The 20727-nt window shown below is 37.8% G+C and overlaps 1 protein-coding gene across 6 annotated transcripts in view; it reads right to left on the bottom strand.

The window, feature by feature from the left end:
• Positions 1-20727, bottom strand: part of DMD (dystrophin) — a 1292219-nt gene that overhangs the window by 710752 nt on the left and 560740 nt on the right. For all 6 annotated transcript variants that reach the window (XM_074604145.1, XM_074604126.1, XM_074604154.1 and 3 more), the window contains 6 exons: positions 17542-17655; positions 15854-16009; positions 13508-13678; positions 10922-11104; positions 9289-9423; positions 8389-8538 (listed from right to left, as the gene is read on the bottom strand). In XM_074604145.1, coding sequence (XP_074460246.1) covers positions 8389-8538; positions 9289-9423; positions 10922-11104; positions 13508-13678; positions 15854-16009; positions 17542-17655 — 909 coding nt within the window. The remainder of the gene's footprint in view (positions 1-8388; positions 8539-9288; positions 9424-10921; positions 11105-13507; positions 13679-15853; positions 16010-17541; positions 17656-20727) is intronic.

Raw genomic sequence — 20727 nt, 5'->3', positions numbered from 1 at the left:
ATTTTTCAAGTCAAATCACACTCTTTCTTTGGTGAGCCAGATATACTTTAATTTGATTTCATACCTATTACAAAACCCTTGCCTTGAACAAAAATATCTCTCAGCAATTCAGTGAGAATATCTGATGTATCTGTACCTTCTTCACGGAGCTCAGATTCTTATAGAGCTTCACATTTAAGAAATGAAAAAGATTATTTCTTGTGAGCATTCTTGCTAGCTGTTTGAGTTAGTTAAAGGACAGGGATCCAATCAGTATTTACTATATTTGTATTTGTAAGCTGCTTTGTGCTATTTCAAAACAGCTGATCAGATAACCTTGTATCGCTGCCAGTTCCAGGAACCTTCCGTGGAACTGAGCAGCTTTACATATGAGACCCACGCTGTCAGTGTTAATGGAAGCACCTGAGCCACTAAGGTACTATTACCCTCCCAAATGAACCATTAAAACTGTAACTTCACAGTACGGTACCAAGACCTGCCATTTAAATGATTCATCGGATTTGAGATTTTATATTACAATGTTCTCAGCCTGTTCAAAGCAGTGGGGTTAAAAACCACAGCTTCCATTTACCTTGGCATTTCTTACAACTAATTTATAAGCCTGGCTAAGATACACTCACTCTCTACCTTCCCATTGGCATCATTGTACAGTAGATTGAAAGACACGTTAGATCAGAAACAGGGCAAGTAGCTTTCTACAGCGCATGGGTAAAGGCATCCTCCTGGATGCATGGAAGAAAACCTCTTTGCCTTTACCGATCTCTTTGGATAACTGGTAGGACTAACCTACATACATAGTCCATTCGTACTGAGGGCTGCAGTGCCCTGATGTTCAGAAAAGCTCACCATTTAAAGTAAGACACTGAGAAAGTTCCATTCTTATCAGTCATTAAAATAAGTGCCTGCACTTTCTGGAAAATTCAATATACTGGACACAAACTCGGTGCTACCTCCTTCTGAAAAACTTTTATAGCAATACTTGAAGCTTTGAACTTTTGTTAAATGACCCACGCTAACAAATATTTGCAGTTAGGCACTTGGCTTAAGTATAGAAAAATTTGCTGCCAGCCTCAGGAGAAGCTTGCATGCATGTAATGAAGTAGTTACTGCTGCCCGGAAACTCACAAAAAGTCTTAAAATTGTATGACAGATGTGGTAATTGAGAAATAGTCACCTCTGTGCTGATATCAGCAGAAACTATGTATATCAAAGTCCTGTTATAGAATACAACTGGAAAAATGAAAACATTCCCAAACTCATTGATTGAATATTAAAGCAGATAAAGTTAAGAAATAAGGACAACAAATCCTTGCCTGAGTCTGTCAATTTTTATGGCTGTATTTGAAACAAATATGAAGTCAGATAAACATATATAAGCATGCTTGTGATATTTATGTGCACACAAAGTACGTATGTACACACACACTCAAAGACAAAACATTCTCCTTTCATTGTCTTCAGAGATAATTTGATTACAGCCTGAGAAGCCTGCGTGACATTTTGTATCTTCCAATTGAGGTGAAAATACATCTTTTCCAAAAACCCTGAACAGTTTAGTTGAATGAATGGATGGTATCAGACCAAGATGTGAATGCGGCGGTATGAGAGAGGAAATATTTTGGCACTGGGAGCAGAACCGCACAGCTGAATGCTGGGCAATGGCACCTTCGCAGTTGTGATGATTTTCTCAGATATAAATGGGGGCTGCTTTAACTTTTTTGTTTGTATTGATTACAGGGAACAGACCCCATCCTGCACGCTCACCTAAAGTCAAGCCTCTACCCTGACCCTGCTCAATTCACACAACAAATGTAACGGAAAAAGCCTTCACAATAATCTTATTAAAGGTACAATACAATCATTTAATGTAAGATATTTCTCCAGTACACGACGGCTGACTCAAAAACCTAATCCTGTTCACTAAGTCAGTCCCTGGCACTATCACTGGCATTGCAGAATACTTATCAATTCAGTCAAGGGAAATGCCACAATATGGAGGAGGCTTCTTCCTCTCTTTCAGTAGGAAGGAGAGTTACTGATGGAGGTAAGCATTAGAGGGCTTTACAAAAAGGGGCAGACATACCACACGCTTACATCTGTCAACCTGAGCTTCAGATTTGTCCTTAAAACTTATATATCTGTGCGTGTGAAAATCTATATATGCGTATTTTTAAAAGACGTGTGAAAGTTGAAATGTCATATATCTATAATATAAAAATATCTTAACCTATGTTGTACTGTTTTTTTGGGGGGGTGTGTGTTTTGGTTTTTGTTTTTTGTTTGTTTGTTTTTCTCTGACAGATTATGGTTTTTCTATTCCTCTGTGGAAGAAATAGATGGTTTAGGTTTAACATCACAGTGTATAAATGGGTCTGAGGACATAACAGAAAGCTCTAGCTCTGCTATCAGATCATAGTCAACAAAGCTGAAGGCTTTTGTCTCTAAAGGGAAGTGTCTGACAGTTAATTGCTAAATAGGAAATCTCAGGAAAATAACCAACTGTTTAATTATTTCTGAGCCAGTGAAATGTTGACAGCTGTCAAGGAAAATAAAAACAAACAACAAAATCTGCCGTTAGGCACTAAAAGAATGAAAGAGAAAAGCAAAAATATTTATGGACTGATTTTTTTTTTTAAATCTCTAGACATTTTTATAGATTTTTAGTTATTTTTTATGATTAAGCGTAACATTTGTTTTTTATTGCTTTCTTGCATATGCTTTTTATTGCATAAATCTGTTTACAATTTAACAAAGATCAATGGTAAATGCAGGAAATGGTAACTTTGCGTATTATCCATATAAAATCCGTATAAATGGCTGCATCGAGAGGCAATCAAATATCAGGAAAGCTGGAGGTGTTCAAACAGTTGCTTATGACTATAGCTTGTTCTTTGATGTTGAATGTTACAAAGCTACGTTTAGAGACATTGCCACTTTTTCCTTAAATAATACATTTCATGTATTTAATGACATTAGTCATGCATGCAGTTACTAAGATGTTAGTTAGAGTTTTATGGTTAAAACTAAGTAGAGTTTTGTTGTTGAGGTAACAACTGCTGTAGTCAGCAGTTATGCTGTGGGAAAAAAATAGAACAAAACTTTCCAAAAATTATAGTAATTTTACTACAGGGTATATTTATTTAAAATGTAGAAGAAAATTCATTAATTAGCTTATAAATTACAGCTCATGGAAAAGGGTCTGTTATGAAAGGCATGAATACGTTAGCTCTTTTTTTTGGTCTCAGTTATACTCTCTAATTATTGAGAAATAATATCTCAGGATAAAGCTGAGACGTTAAAAGTTAGAAAACTTTAAAATCCCTTCTTAACTTGTTTAAATTACTTTAAAATTTAATCTAATTCTTGGTGTTATAATGGTTGTGTCTGAGAGATAGTACAACATCTCTACATTTTGCATTAAATTGTTAATATGTTAATATATGCTTTTTTGTTTGGAATCAGAGTGGATTAGTGTTTAGATTTAAACTAGTAACACCTTTTCTAACATTCAAAGCATTCATTTCGGGCTGAGGAATTTTTAATACCCTCCAAGCTAGAACTAATTCTTCCACAAATTCTAGTAATATTTCACAGTGTGTTTTTAAAGTAAGTGGCTACAAACATTTGACCGTTTAGCAACAAAGGGATATTCGTCTTTGATCAACTGTATTCCAAACCTGCAAACTATACCAAAGAGGTCATCTTTATCTCTTTAGGTTATCACTGCAGACAAACAGTGCCTCAGAACTTGTAAAAGCAGCCCTCTTAGCAGCCTTCAAAGCAATCACGTGGAGATGGGGCATGAAGAATTCTTTCTCCTCTTGAGAAGAGACCAAAACAGAAAAATTGTGTCAAATGATACATGTGTGCTCTTTGAAAGGAACAAAGGGTAATCTTGAGGGGAGTCCTAAAAGAAATTAAGAGACAGTCCCCCAAGAATAAAAATTGAATCTAGTGTAAAGCCCATCTGAACAACAATGTTTTACACAGTTTTTTGCAAGCATAGTCTCAAGAATATGTAGCTGACATTTTTGAAGCTTGCTGGACTTGATGTAAATCACTTTCGGCATTACAGGGGATGATAGCCACTTGCAATATTAGCTTGAAGTTCTTGAGGCAACAGTGTTTTTTAGATCCAATATAGAGAGTTGTAAGCGAATCAGACCTTGAAAAGTAAAGATAGGGTATATGCCACTTATCGATCAGCTCCAGATGTTCAAAAGCAAACTAAACACAGTCTCTGTTAACTAAAGAAGATAAGGCATATAAACATAAAGCCGTTATCTGCCTTTAAAAATGAATCTCTATCTCAGTAGCAATGCTGAATTGTCTTGCAGCATCATTCATATGGAAGTGGTTTGGTTTGGTTACTCTATTAGTAATGAATAAGTATTTCACATATCAGTTTCTGCCAACATGAGCTTATTGCCTTGGTAATTACCTGCACAATTAGTCGAATAAAAATAAATAACTTAACCACATTAGGACATCCTATTAGTCTGTCTGAAGTAGAAGTGACCTTGAACACAAGCTGAATAGTGCGATGTGTCTGCAATGGATTTTTATGCAAGGAGAGTGCATGCTGTTTGGATTTCAACAGGGCTACACAAACAGCACAGAAAATTCAGTGTCCGTAATCCATGAAAAAGAATGTGTGAGACTTCAGTGGAAAAATTAATAAAACATTTTGTTGTAGAAAACATGCAGTAAATAAGTGGTGTGACTGAGTCCCTTGCATTTGAAATAGTTTCTTTACAGCTCTTATATTCACATACAGATCTCACTCACCATTAGTATTTGACTACTAAATATCAGATCAAGCTTTTAAAGAAGGATGGGGGGGGGCTCCCCCCTCACTCCCTGCTTTTTGTCTGTATTTAAATTACATTGGATTGCAGTGAATACATTTCTAATATATTTTGCTTATATAGTCTAGTCATCCAAATTGTCTCCAGAATTACACAGTACATCTTCATGTTGCACCTTCCACATTTAACCCCTGCAGCTGGCATAAATTTTGATTCAATGCCTATTATTGTGAAGAATTAATAGTATTCATCCGTCACTCAGCAAGACTATTTGAAAGTCCATTTTTCACACACTGGAAGACCTCTGTATATTCCCAGTGTTCTCCTGCAAGTCAGGAATGAAACAACAGATACAAAGAAGCAGAATTCCAGGGAATGCATCTGCTTTCAAAACAAAAAGAAAAAAAAAAAAAAGAAAAAGCAGGCTATGTTTAATTTTCTGTTCTGATACTGCCTTGTTACTCTGTCCTGTAAGGTTGTTCTGTGTTTATTTAGAGTTTGTCCTCATCTTTGTTACTTGTAAACTACTAGTAGTTGAGCTATTTCCTTATGTATCTTTGGTTATCTTAAAATTCTGGTGAATTCTGTTTCGTCCTGCCATTATAAACGTATACACGCAACTAGTATTAGTACGCACACAAACATATGTTAAATAAATTCCTTGTATTAAAAGTAAATATTCATGCACAAGTATCATAGTCTTGAACTGATTTACCAGCAAAAAAATATACTGTCCCACTAGTGAGATCTGTCAAAGAATTAGTAAAATTTTCTTCATGGAGTTTGTGACAAAGATTGCTAATCTAGCCTATTGCTAGACTTGAATCTCCTTGTGCCAAATATGTTCATATATTGAAGTATCTTTATAAAATCTTTCATTGATACAAAGAGTAATTTATTGTTTAGTAAAGAATGTATCTGCAAGAGAACGTTACTCATATTTAATTTTGGAAACAGAATCATAGAATCATAGGGTTGGAAGGGACCTCTGCAGATCATCTAGTCCAACCCCCCCGCCAGAGCAGGGTCACCTAGAGCAGGCTGCACAGGAACGCATCCAGGAGGGTTTTGAATGTCTCCAGAGTTGGAGACTCCACCACCTCGCTGGGCAGCCTGGTCCAGTGCTCTGCCACCCTCACAGTAAAGAAGTTCCTCCTTGTGTTTAGGTGGAACTTCCTATGCTCAAGTTTGTGCCCATTACCTCTTGTCCTGTCCCCGGGCACCACTGAAAAGAGCCTGTCCCCATCCTCCTGACATCCACCCTTTAAGCATTTATAAGTGTTGAAAAGATCCTCCCTCAGTCATCTTTTATCCAGACTGAAGAGACCCAAATCCCTCAGCCTTTCTTCATAAGAGTGGTGTTCCAGTCCCCTAATCCTCTTGGTAGCCCTTTGCTGCACCCTCTCCAGCAGTTCGCTGTCCCTCTTGAACTGGGGAGCCCAGAACTGGACACAGGACTCCAGGTGTGGCCTCACCAGGGCAGAGTAGAGGGGGAGGATGACCTCCCTCGACCTGCTGGCCACACTCTTCTTGATGCACACCAGGATGCCATTGGCCTTCTTGGCCACGAGGGCACATTGCTGGCTCATGGGCATCCTGTTGTCCACCACAAGTCCCAGGTCTCTTTCCACTGAGCTGCTCTCCAGCAGGTCAGCCCCCAACCTGTACTGGCGCATGGGGTTATTCCTCCCCAGGTGCAGCACCCTACACTTGCCCTGGTTGAATTTCATAAGGTTCCTCTTTGCCCAGATCTCCAGCCTGTCCAGGTCTCTCTGTATGGCAGCACAGCCTTCTGGTGTGTCAGCCACTCCTCACCAGCTTTGTGTCATCAGCAAACTTGCTGTGGGTGCACTCTATCCCCTCATCCAGGTCATTGATGAATATATTGAAGAGGACTGGACCCAGTACTGACCCCTGGGGAACACCACTCGTCACTGACCTCCAACTGGACCCTGTGCCCCTAATCACGGCCCTCTGAGCTCTGTCTTTCAACCAGTTATCTACCCGCCTTATTGTCCATTCATCAAGCCCACTCTTCCTAAGCTTCCCTATGAGGATGCTGTGGGAGACCATGTCGAACACCTTGCTTAAGTCAAGGTAGACCACATCTACCGCCCTCCCCTCATCTATCCATCCAGTCATGCCATCATAGAAGGCTATCAGATTAGTCAGACATGATTTCCCCTTGGTGAATCCATGCTGAGTACTTCTGATAGCTTTCTTTTCCTCCACATGCCTTGAGATGATGCGCAGAAGGAGCTGTTCCATCATCTTTCCAGGGATGGAGGTGAGCCTGACCGGCCTGTAGTTCCCCGGCTCCTCCTTCTTGCCTTTTTTGAAGACTGGAGTGACGGTGGCTTTTCTCCAGTCCTCAGGCACCTTGCCTGTTCTCCAGGACCTTTCAAAGATGATGGAGAGTGACCCAGCAATGACTTCCGCCAGCTCCCTCAGCACTCTCGGGTGCATCCCATCGGGGCCCATGGACTTGTGAATATCTAATTGATCTAATTGATCCCTCACTCGATCCTCCTCAACCCAAGGGAAGTCTTCTTCTTTCCCCGTTACTTCCCCCAATGCCTGGGACTCCTGAGGGCTGAGCTGAGCAGTAAAGACCGAAGCAAAGAAGGCATTCAGTAACTCTGCCTTCTCCTCATCCTCCATCACCATGGCTCCTGTTTCATTCAGCAGTGGGCCCACAGCTTCTCTGGTCTTCCTTTTGCTTCCGATATACTTGTAGAAGCCCTTCCTGTTGAGCTTGACATCTCTAGCCAGCTTTAATTCCAAGGCTGCCTTGGCTTTCCTCATTTCATCCCTGCACGCTCTGGCAGCATTCTTGTAATCCTCCCAAGGGGAGAAGATTAAATCCACTAGATGGTCACTTCAATTTTGAAATTTTAGGGTTACCTATTGTACTTCTTTTAGCTGGGATGCAGTTAATTTTCTTCACAGCAGCCCATATGGTGCTGTGTTTTAGACTGGTGACCAAAACAGTGTTGATAAACAAAGGGATGTTTTAGCTATTGCTGAGCAGTGCTTACACAGTGCCAAGGAAGGCCTTCTCTCTCTCGCTCTGCTCCTCCCAGAGAGTAGGCTGGGGGTGGGCAAGAGGCTGGGAAGGAACACAGCCAGGACAGCTGACCTGATTTGATCAAAGAGATCAAACCACACAGAGTCATGCTCAGCAATGAAAGAGGGCTGGGGGGGCAGTTTTTCCAAAATTGCCATTGCTTGGGAACTGTCTGGGCATTAGTCTCCTGGGGGCGAGCGACTGGTTTTGCATCACTTGCTTTTTCCTTTTTTTTTTTCTTTCACTTATTAAATTGTCTTTATTTCAATCCATGAGTTTTCTTGCTTTTGCCTTTACAGTTCTCTCCCCCATCACAGGAGACGTAGTGAGTGAGCGAGCAGCTATAAGTTGCTTTGCTACCTACTGGAGTTAAACCACCACACCTATGCAAAACTTCTACTTCTAAAATAAGTCTTTGTTTGTGTACTGTTTATGAACTGTACCAACAAAATTTAATAATAGTGCTAGACTGTCAGCTGTTTAATGTGAGGACAGGTCAATTACAAAACATACCTGCTGCTGAAGTTCTTCCCATCGAGTATTGAATTTCTCAAGTTTCTCATTGATCAATTCATCCAAGATTCCACCATCAGTTAAAGTCTGAGCCAATTCCCGAATCTGATTGCGATTGTCTTCTGGATGTCTCATTAAACGCTCCAAAGACTGAAACAAGGTCAAAAAAGAAGTTTGTTTTCCTTTCTGTAAATAAGATTCTACAGAGCAATCACAATTCCCCTTAAAAATGTAAGTAAGAAACTTCACATTTCATAAAAAATAGAAGTAGAGAGAAAAGAAAAATATCTATGTTTCATGCCTTGACAACAAATGTTCTGTACTACTTATTACCAAAAAGACAGAAAGATTTTTCACAAAGTAATAAATTGGGTGCTTGATTTTAAAAACATGGACTATGCCCAATGAGTTCAGCGGGAGTATTTATGTACTTAAAAATAAAAAATTTGCTTGCGTGTCTGAACAGATGAAGTTCGAAAGTAAAAACGCATTATCAATGCAATGTTTTGATCCACTAAGAGTATTAACTTAATTTCTACAGATTTGAAAGGTTCCATGAATAAAAATAAAGTAATAATAAACAGAGTTGTAGTGCTAGGATGAAAGCTTGCTCTCTCTGAGGTCTTCAACTTTTTGTTGACTGGCTTAAGCGAGGCCACAATTTTTAAGAACATGTATTTCATTGTCACAGAAAATTGTCTATGACATCAGGCATAACACATTTATTTACTCTGTTTCACTTAGATGGATTCGAATTTGTTGAATCAATGAGAACACAGGACTTCCCAAATATTCTGCATCTTGCTCATGTGTAATGTTGATTCATAGTTTGTTTTGAATGTCATGTGACTTACAATGTATTAATACAGGTGATTTGATATTATTTAAGTCAGCACTTACATCGAGAGACTCAGAAATCTCTTCTGCACCTCCCTGGATATTTTCAGTTGCCTTGAGTTTCAGTTCAATCTCATTCAACCATTTATTTTCTGCATCCAAATATGACAATAATTCACGCCAACATGCCCACACCTCCTGATGAAGAAAAAAAAAGAGTTTATTGAGATTGGAAATCTCACAGCTAACTTTCACTTATTAAAACATTGAAAACATTGCATGCTTCATCCAGAAAACAACTTGGTTGATATCTGATGGTTATGGTGCCATATAGCTGATTTTTTTCCCACAGTATTTATATGTCCCAAATAAATATAATACACAAGCAAAACTTTTCGATTAAACAGAGTAAAACCACAGAAGATAACAGGAAAAAGCGAACACTTTTGCAAAACACAACTTGAAACTTCTGTCTCATGAATTATCCAGTTTATATGCTTTTATGTAAAATTTTCTTGTAATATATAAAAATACAAAAAACTTATAAATTTAAGTCTTTCTTACAAGATGTAGTTAGGTTGCTTATATATTCTGTGTACTAATCACTTAAAGCACAGACTAATAATGTCTAAAAACACTGCTTTCTAGAATTCTGACTGAAGTCTCTACAGAAATTAATTCTAAACAACATTTAGTGCAATTTACAGAACACTTAAGTGCTAGAGTACTAAACATAATGTTGTAAAATGAAATTATGTTCTTACTCTCCTGGAATTAAATTATTGTCTAATATTTTATTTTTACAGTGCCTGAAGATACTTAAATAAGCAGATAAAGATAGCACTTTATACACAAGCGGAACATTTAAATGTCCATAAATCATCTTTTCATTGTTCCTTTTTTGTTAGTAGATGTTAAAATAATTTTATTGAGATGCATTAGGCTGTTTGCAGATAAAGTTTCCCAGAGTGTCATTCTTCTCACCTATCTTTGGTCATATCAAATGTGCCTAGTCTAGAAGGAGGGTACAGAGGGATATTACCACACAAAAACAACATCAATGATCAGAGGGAATCCAGATTATGCACCTAATTTTCCACAATGAAATTTAGAGGAGATAAATTTTACCCAGGTATATAATTGTCCTGTATGAAGTTAGCTATTGCAAATTAGTTCACAACAAAAAATCATACCTAATTCACTGTGACCACTGTATAATATGCAAATAGTCCTATGGCAAGAATCTGTAATGGAGTTTGCCAAAATGGCAGGGTCAACTCAAAATGAGTCAGACATACTCAGCTTGCCAGCAGACCAAATTCTGTTCCCATGCTCAGATAACACAATCTCCAGGGTCAGTTAATCAAAATCCTTAGCCACGGAAGAAAGAAGCCTAGAGGAGTTGGTGAAGACAACGTCACAGGCTTGCTATAGAAGCCAGATGCTTGGCTTAATCTCAAGAGGGATAAGAACCCTAGGCAGGCATTGCTGTCTCTCACCTAAGAGCATGTCTGAGGTTTCTCTTTTAATTTAACTCTCCAGCATATATAAATCTCAACAAGATTTAGGTATATGGCTCATAAAGCGAAGACAGCCTTGGGCTACTCATGATACCATATGATAATACATCTTGGCTGTCTACCTTACTTCAACACTTAGAAGGGCTATAAATACAGCGACTGACAAGATACCCAACCTCCAAAGTTTTGCACTTTCCATTCAGTCTGCTGCAGAGTCGCTGGTAGCTGGTAATTAGAACATCAAGTTCCTTTTTCAAAGCCTCATGAGCTGCAGGTGGAGCCTTTGCTATAAAACTATTCACAGAATCAGTAATAAGCTTCACTTTCACTTCTTTTTGCGTGGCTTCCTCCTTTGCTCTCTGCGGGGAAAGAAAAAAAAAAAAAAAGAAAAAATAGTTGTAGTCCTAATTTAAGAAGGAAACTCATTTCTAATAGCTCTTAGAATTCTCTCTGACAGAATTCTCTCAGAGGGAAAAAGAAAAATGATCCCACAACAAAAACACAAAAAATCAAAAAAAGCCAAGAGCCATTTAATTCTCAGACTTTCTGACATAATCTTGAATACATCCAAAAAACCTTTTTTTTAATTTTGTTGCCAATACATGATATTCAACATGATTTAACATCTTCTCACAGCTATTTAGTTTTCTGAAGCTCTCAGAATAGTAGAACATTTCAATATTTATTTTTTTCCCAAGAAATGCTCCAAATATCTTTGCCATAATACCTTATGAACCACAAATGACAAAAACCCCAAAAATCTGTTGTGTTACAAATCCACTTACACTGGTTTAAAGGTATAATGACAAGCAGCAACATAGAAAAAAAGGAAAACACTTCTGACTGATTTTCCTCTCCTTGCCATTGTTATTAACTTGCATTTAAAGAGAAATTGAGAAAATCATTTTTCTCCAGTGTATATTTTACACTTTCATCACAGCATTAATGTTAATTTCATTCTTACACTTTACAGAGATAGAAAAAACAATGTCAGTATTCACCACCAGTGAACATTAACCTAACATGAAGAGAGGACAAAGTGAACATGGAACATTTTGCCAAACAGCACTTTCTGTGTTAAACTTATCTGCCTAAGGTCTTAACAGAGGACAGACACAGGAAACAAAGATCTGAGGGACACAGAACCGCAAATGGATTGTAAATTAAAACCAATAATTTACAAATCACATGTAACTGATCTGGAACCACCAACCTGCCACCTTTTCCCCATTTTAGCCTATGTAACCACAACAACTGATCAATCCGATTCCCAACTTTCTTCCTCTACCTTTTGCTACTCTTCCCCTTGTTATGTCGTCTCATTAATAAGACGTCAGATTGTCAGAATTGTTTCCTCTGACAATGGGATGGTGTCTATGACTGGAGTCATATTACTACTGAAAACACAGTGATGGTATACATAATGTCATCAGTATGTACTGGTCTTCACAGGAATTTAAGATGAGAACTTCCTGACGACACTAAAATGAAACCTTGTTCCCAACAACCTTCTTTCTCTCTGAGTCTGAGGAAGTCCATGAGCCAGAATGACTGGCATCAGGCTGTCATCGCCAGAGGAAGCTTACTAGGTTGCTTTCCTAGCTGTGGGAAGAAATGGGCTGCAGGATGAACAAAGAGTTCTGGTCCAGATTTTGGCTGTTGTGTGACAGGAGGGGTGGCTGCAAGCCTTTGGGGAAAAGGATCATCAGAAGCAGGTGAAGGGATGCATGACAAGTGATCTGGTTATCTGCATAGGTCGAGGTGTCACAGTTTGAACATCCCCATACTTCAGCTAGAAGTACAGAATGTTCACTAGGAAATCCACGGGGATTGTCTAAAACTATTTATTCAACCGAATTTTATTATGCAGTGCAATGTATAAATTTGAGTTTTGTTATTTAATTACTAAAAAAGAACTGTATCTCTGCAGCAGATGTGTACTTTTGATATATTTGTCTCATTTACAATGAATCAAACTTCTTCTGTGTATTTCTATAGATTCTGTATATTCCAACTAGCATCAAGTCACTTCTGTCGGTACATAAAGAGATCATCAATTGCATGGTCAGATAATCTCAAAACACTGGCAAAACCCTGAGGACAATGAAGAGTTTGCGAACAAAGTGTTGGATAGATTGTTAAAGCCATATAATCCGACTTCCTGAATAGCACAGGCCAAACAATTCACCTATGAAATAAAAATCAAGCCTACATCCAGTGGCTGCGCAACAGTGTATTCCAGCATGTATCCCAAATTAGTCCTTTTTTGTCCAAAGGCCATATTCATCCCACATGAAAGAAACATTATTTACTTGAGACAAAAATATACTGTTCCTACACTGCTATATTAAAGAAATAAAATAATAAATCACGCATACTTAGTACATACCAACACGCATCCTGAAGTACTAAATCTTTTTTTCCTCTAGTATAAAAAGACATAGAACTGATTTCACTCTATCAGTAAACTGCTGCTAACATCTGATTCTTAAGAATTATTCCTTAAATAAAAGAATGTTGAAGTTGTATCAAAATCAAGTATCCAATAAATCAAAGAGGGAAAAAGAAGCAACACAGTATTGTGAAAGATTAAATGTCTTCCAACATATTCCAAATAGAAATTACTTCAAGCTGCCTACTTCTTTAAGGATAACAAGTAGATCTCAAAAAGCACCTTTCTAAATGAAAGAGTAGACTTTCTTTATAATGAAAACTTCAAAAAGAACTTTAAATGCAGCTCATGAAAATAGTTAATCTTTTACCTTCAGCTCCTCAACAGCTTTCTGTAATTCATCCGGTGTTTTATACTCAAAATCTCTTTCCAGGTATTCTTCTTCAGCTTGCGTTATCCATTCATGCATCTCTGACAAATCTTTTCTGAGACTCACAGTCTTATCCAAACCACCTTTTAATGCTGCCTTTTTAGCATAGGCCTTTAAGAAAGAAAATATTACACGGTACTTGAAGGAAGGCTACTGTACAAACTTGACAAAATTTTAGCCTGAAAAGAACCCAAATTAAATGCTATACTAATAACATTGCTGTAATGAGGCAGATTTTAACAAGTAATTAGATAGATATTAATAACAGGTAATCAAGAAAGTATTACATGTGTGTATACATCCTTTTCTTAGTGAGTCATTGCTGTGCAGAATGAGTTTTCAACGATCCTACAACAAGACTCTACACCATATGCTGAGGTCATCAGAAAACAAATCTGAAAAAACATCATCCAGGGACTATCTTTTAAAAGATGTAAAAAGAACAACCACAGGAGATCTTGAAAGTGCACCCAAGGATAAAACCAGAGGCTTTTGAGTTGTAAAGTCAGATAACCTTCTAAGCAGTTTGAATGCAACTTGCTAGAGAATAAAGCAACATGCATATCTTTCTTTTATGGACGAAGTCATTATTGAACTGCTCAGAAAGGTGTATAACCTAAAGAGAGAGGTAAGTAAAAAAGAAATCTGATACTGGAAGAAGCCACTTATCTTAAAAGGAAAAATACCTTTATTAAATCCTTCGCCACTCACTATACAGGGGCCATATAACTTATGTTATATAGCTCATGTATAGAACTAGAACTAAGTGATCTTTATGGTCCCTTCCAATCCAAGCCTTTCTATGATTCTATGAATTGCGCATCAGCTTATCAAAACTGGCCAATAACTGATGGAGCCGTTGGCTGAGCCATCTTCCAATGGCATAAAAAAAGTTTGCAACAAAACCAGCTAGTCACACTGCTGCCATTTTTCAAAGTTGGGTACGCAGAGCTGATCACTCAGACATCCTGCACTGTGATGCTACATAAGTAAATGTTATTTTCGGTATCACCAGGAGGAATTATTTCTTAGTATTTGTTTTTTCTGACTGTTACTGGTTTTGTTACCCCTTCTTGAGGACTGGCTGTTAAACAGAAATGTTGCTCTACACGTATGTGGTTTTACAGAGCAAAACAGAGTAACAATAAAACGGTGGTGTTCAACAAGTATAAAAGCAGAACCACATGTGGCCCTGCAACATTGCTTCTTCCTCAGTCACAGCACCAGGAGAGAGGGTAATCTCCCATCACCTGTAAAGAGTATCTGAATGCCAATTGTCAGCTCTCACCAATCTGTTAACTGCATGTATATCGACAGAAGTGCAAGGATATCCGATTTACCAATATTACAAAATAAGCAATTAAAACCTCCACATTAGTCGAAAGGGAAAGACTACAGGTCTGGATCAATAAAATGTCTTAGAGATGTCAAAGATCAACTTTTTTGATAACCATGTTTATCAGAAAAATACATGGAGGCTATTTTCCACATGTAAAGTGAAAATAATAAGTTTAAGAAAACATTAGACCACCTTGAAAGGTAATGGCTTTACTATTATACAAATATCTGTTAAAAAGAGTAGACAACAGAATGAGCTAGTAGAAAAAAAGTAAAAATAATATAATATGAAACACGTTTCCTTTCAGCTGTCATAAGGGATGAGAGCCCAAATGCCATCAATGAAATAATACTAATTTTTAGCTTCCTTAATCTGTAAAATTATTTATTAAAATGCCTTTAACTAAAATAAAAGAACTGTCCTTTCCTGTTATGCCCCTTTCTCTCAAATTCATGTGACCACTGGAGACTGTAATTTACACACATGCATATGTGCACATACTCTTACATCCAAGTTACTGAATTTTGAATTCTTCACTGCTTTAGCATCCTATGTCATCTACAGTAATGATACGCAAGTACGATGACACAAAATAAAATGTAACAGACTAAATACAGAACTTGATTTTTTGGCAAATGCCTACATACCACTTTCAGAAAGCTGGTTTTGCAGGAGCCATAAGTTACATTTCTGTTAAGATCTAAGATATTCCCATATAGCTTTGTTAGAAAAATAGGATGGTATTCTATTATAATATAAAGATACATACTTGACATGTATTGCTACATACTAAATAACATTTCAGGTATAGAAGTTCAATTAACGTGAACCAAATATGTCTAAATGTAGTTTAATTTCTACTGGATATGCATAGAAGGACAAATTCTGCCAATAAGAAATGTGATTATTACTTTAAAATGAACCAGTCACGGTGGGAGACTTGATACCTGTTGGCAAATGTGTTCCCATTGAACATTGAGCTCCTTTAGTTCTGCCTCTATTCTGGAAGCAAATTCTGGCTCCGCTTCACTCTTCATTTTCTTCCCAACTTCATTAACGCTGTTCAAACTGGGCTGGATTGTCTGGATGTCATTTACTAAAGCCTAAAGGAACAGCAGAACACTAGGCAAGCAGCATTCACACAAGTATTCAGATAGACTATCCTTATCAAAATGTGTCTACATGAGACCTCCGGTCCAGATCTCAAGTCAAATGAGCACAATTCACAGACTTAACTATGAAAATAAATAAAAAAGGAATGAGCAGCTGTAATGTGATACAGTATTCTATACCAGGTAAAGTTCATTTGCAAAATATATAATATAAAGTTTTAAATGTTATGTATATACCTTATATAGACACATGTATGGCGTTGCGTTATATGTATTATATCCATTACAATGACTAGAACTTTTATGCGCATTTGTGCAAGAGCATTCCATCATAATGGTGGAAAATTGTGAATTCATCTTATTAACTATGCCAGCATTACCCTTGGGTTGGTAATTCACCTGATAACTTCCTTAAAATGATCTGAATGGTGATATTCTCTGGTTATGTCCAGTTATTAGAATGATATTTGTGGTTGAATACTATTTAAGCCCTGAGGTAGTTCTAAATTGCCACCTCCAATTTTATTTCCTAAGGCCTTCTTCGGTGCTGCAGATGTTACCTGGGCTTCCTACACAGTAGAAAAGGATGAAAGCGTAAACACATAAAAGATGATGAAGATTTTGGTAGCTTTATTATATATTTGATGGTAATGGCTAATATTTGTGCAAACTCTTCATAAATTCAGGTGACAGATTTTAAAGGAGTTACATGTAACTTACTACTCTGTAGAGATAAGAGTTGTTCTACACAATTTATGATCATTTTTACTAACATAAGGGGTAAGAGAGAAAGTCTGAGGAGCTCATAGTTCTGAAAGATCAATATGTATGCTTCAAAATATTTACACATCCTGCCAGAACATTGACAGAACTTGTAAATTACACTGAACATATAGACAGGGACTACGATGGGTTACAAGATTCACTGCACTTACACACTCTGTTGGGATAGGCAGAAGAATTTGTAAACCCTGTGATGGAAGTATCAATACTTCATGATGCCTTAAAACTCTGCTGGGACAAAATACTGGAACTTGTAAGGTTAGCGAATAAAAAAAAAAAAAAAAAGATATAACTCACAGGACCTGCAAGTTCTTTCAGTACAGTCAGAAAAGCTTGTAAATCATGTGTGAATAACATACAGAAAAAGGTCTTCCGGCACAGATTATACAGTTTATAACAAATACACATGCAAATTTTGTAAACTCAACAAAGTAAATAAATGGTTACCTTAAAAGGCTACTAACTTATTATTTGCTGCAAGTAACCTCTTTTATGTTTTGCTCCTGCTATAAATACATAAAGATACAGTCACTGTATGCCTCCTCTCTGTATTAAAATTTCCTGCTTTTTCAGTTTTCCTTCAAACCCAGGAAAGGCAGGAAATTCAAATGTATTGCAGAAGACAACCCCCTTTACAACATCAATTTATTTTAGGAACAGTAATAATTTGTGAAACTTCTGTATAAGCTAGGCTCATAGAGAAGAAACGAATAATTGCCAAGCAGGCCGGTAATACTCACTGTACACTGCTCGAGTTGCTTTTCCAGTGCTTCTGAATCACCAAGGGCAGGCCACTCTTCCTTCAGAAAAACATCCACTTCAGCCATCCACTTCTTCAGTGTTTTAGTGTCATTCTGTTTATTAAAAAGATATTTTATTGCATCACACAGAACCTGACTGGCAATAGTGTAATTCATCCTGGCACTATGACTAAAACTCATCGCAATGTAATGTCAAGATTATTGAACTGTCTGAAAAATAAAAACACAGCAAACAAGCAAAACCAATTTTATCTGGGACTGTCATCGCCTGTTTAGCTTGCATTCTGACCATTTCTGCCCAAGTTTAATGTGTCTACAAGCAGGCAGCTTTCCGGCTCTCAAGTTTATGCCTTAAAGATATCATTTGCGCTTAGATGCTGCATGCCTGTTCATGGGTTCCTTGTACGGCTTCAGACCACTCATACTTGGCAATCAATTCAGGCTCACCTATCAAAACCTCCTGCGTTTCAATTTAAATTCCAGGCTCCTTTTGGAAGTTGCATGCTCTATTGCCTGTTTCTCTACCAGAACACAACACAGAAAAACTCCCTTACTACTCAGAAAGAAAAAAAATAAATCGTAGCAACAAACAGTAACTGAAACAGAGTCACTTCAGAAACTCAAATCATATAATGACTCAATGAGTTATTTCAGAGACTGATTCTCAGTTACTGTTTCTAGCGCTAGAATATTTGTAATCAGCAATTTGCTTTCCATAGTCTTTAATTAACCCTTGCAATTAATAAAAAAAGCTGAACAACAAATGCTTGAAAAGCGGGAATGCCATCAGTCCCAGCCAACATTACATAGATAATTTAATACCTTGAAAGGTGGAATGAGGTTTTTAAAAAGTCACTTAAAATTACCTTAAAATGCCACTTTAAGTATAGATGCATATATTTAAATAAAAACTATAAATAAATGACAAAAGTTCAAAAAACAAATTACAAAGCATTTGCTCATCAAACTGTTTTAACCAACAGCGAAGTACATATTGATATTATATGCTGAATGCAAAGTTGAATTAAAGCACACAGAAGGGCATTTCATTAGAATACAGACTGTGCCCTAAAATGTGTACAAAAATGCCTTAGCAACTATTACGAGATAGATAACCAAACGGAACATTTTCCTAATGTGCTTGATATATTGATATAACAACAAGCTACTATGGAAAAGGAACTGAATTAATAAAACCAATCATACAGAAATTATCAGCATATTTCAGAATGGCAATTACCGAAATACTGTTTAAGTGTCTACTGTGCATTCCATTATCAATCAGTAAAAATAGTTCAGAATCATATTTCATGATGAAACTTTAATACCTTTACAGGAATACTTTAAGTATAGTTCATTAATGCTGCAAAATATAGATCTGATGGGATTTACTTAAAAAGAGATCAGTCTCCAGCTACCAATGAAGATCAAATGTATGACTTGCATTTTGAATCAGACTGTAAATGCATTTTATTTATCGATGCTGATTTCATCGTATCCCACGCTGACACATTCCATAAATTGCAACAGCTAAAACAATCATCTGGAAGATAAGTCATTCAAGGAGTTGACATGACAATGACTTTTATATTAACTGTGTACTACAGTGACTTCAGCAATAAATATAAAGTCTAAGATTTGTATGCAACAATAGGTCACATAGCTTTAAAAATACGTGCTCTACAGCGCATGGTCATGATGTTCAGGACTTTCTCCTTTTAAGAGCAGTGGGGGAAACTCTAAACCTCTATTCACAAAAGTGGGGGGGTATGGGGGGAAGACAAAAATTTAAATTTGTCAAGCATAGTGTGTTGCTCTGTTTTGTGCAATTGCAAATATTTCATTATGCTATTGATAAAACCACTTTCCAGTTTTCCTATTTATATTGGGTTTATGTGGCAAGGTTTTGGTAGCAGGGGCGGCCTCTGTGAGGAGAGGCCAGGTGCTGCCCTGTGCTGGACACAGACGGTTCCAGGTCCCTCCAACAGACCCACCACTGGACACAGCTGACCCCGTGGTCAGCTAGTGATGCCTAGTGATAATACAATTAAGAAAGGTGATAAATGCTCGACAGGCAAAGGAGGAGAGAAAAGAAGTGAGAAACAGCCCTGCAGACACCAAGGTGAGTGAAGAAGGAGGGAGAGAAGGTGCTCCAGCTGCTGGAGCAGAGATTGCCCTGCAGCCCATGGTGAAGACCATGGTGACACAGGTTGTCTCCCTGCAGCCTATGGAGGTCCATGGTGGAGCAGATATCCACCCTGCAGCCCGTGGAGGACCCCACACTGGAGCAGTTGATGTGCCCTAAAGGAAGCTGCAGCCCATGCAGAGTCCCACACAGGAGCAGATATTTCCTGAAGGACTGCAGCCCACGGGCCAACCAACACTGGAGCAGGGGAAAAGAGTGAGGAGGAAGGAGCAGCAGAGAGGAGCTGGTATGGGCCGAACACAGCTCCCATTCCCCACTCCCCTGCACCCCTTGGCAGGAGAGGATACAGGAGTAAAGCAACGGTGTGTAGTCTAGGAAAAAGAGGGAGGGGCAGAGGTGTTGCTTTAATATTTGTCTTTGTTTCTCACTACACAAAGCTATCTTAATTTTCCCCAAGTTCTGTCTGTTTTCCCCATGATAGTAACTGGTAAGCGATCTCCCTGTCTTTATCTCAGTCCAAGAGCTTTTCCATCCTGTTTTCTCCCCCTGTTCTGCTGAGGACAGGAAGTGAAAGAGCAGCTGGGGCACCTGGCTGCTGGCCAAGGTTATCCCACCGTACCATTAAGCTTCATTTCATGGCCAGTTTCAAACGTCAGAGATGTAGCTATGGAGCCAAAGTTACAATTTAGAGTAATGTGGTATTTCAGTAGCTAAATTATTAATGTTTCTATTAACTGATAAAATGTTTCCTCCTTTTTTTGGTCCACTTTGCTTATGTGAAAACTGACTGAGAGCAACAAAATAATGAGTATTTTTTTTTCTTCTCTAAAAAGTTTTTTTCCCTCTACAAAAGCAGAAGCGTAAGAATACTTTGACAGAAAATGTTTTCCTGACCAGACAACTCTATCGAATTAAGCTGAAAATAGCAATTATAGTTCACATGCTATTGTATTGTAATTCACAACATGGAGGTAATCATATATCATGTTCTACCACAAGCAAGCCAAAGCCAAGGACAG

The sequence above is a fragment of the Larus michahellis genome, chromosome 1 (assembly GCF_964199755.1).
Source record: "Larus michahellis chromosome 1, bLarMic1.1, whole genome shotgun sequence".
NCBI lineage: Eukaryota > Metazoa > Chordata > Aves > Charadriiformes > Laridae > Larus > Larus michahellis.
Note: the sequence above shows the minus strand (reverse complement) of the source record. Positions and strands in the feature narration are given on the sequence as shown.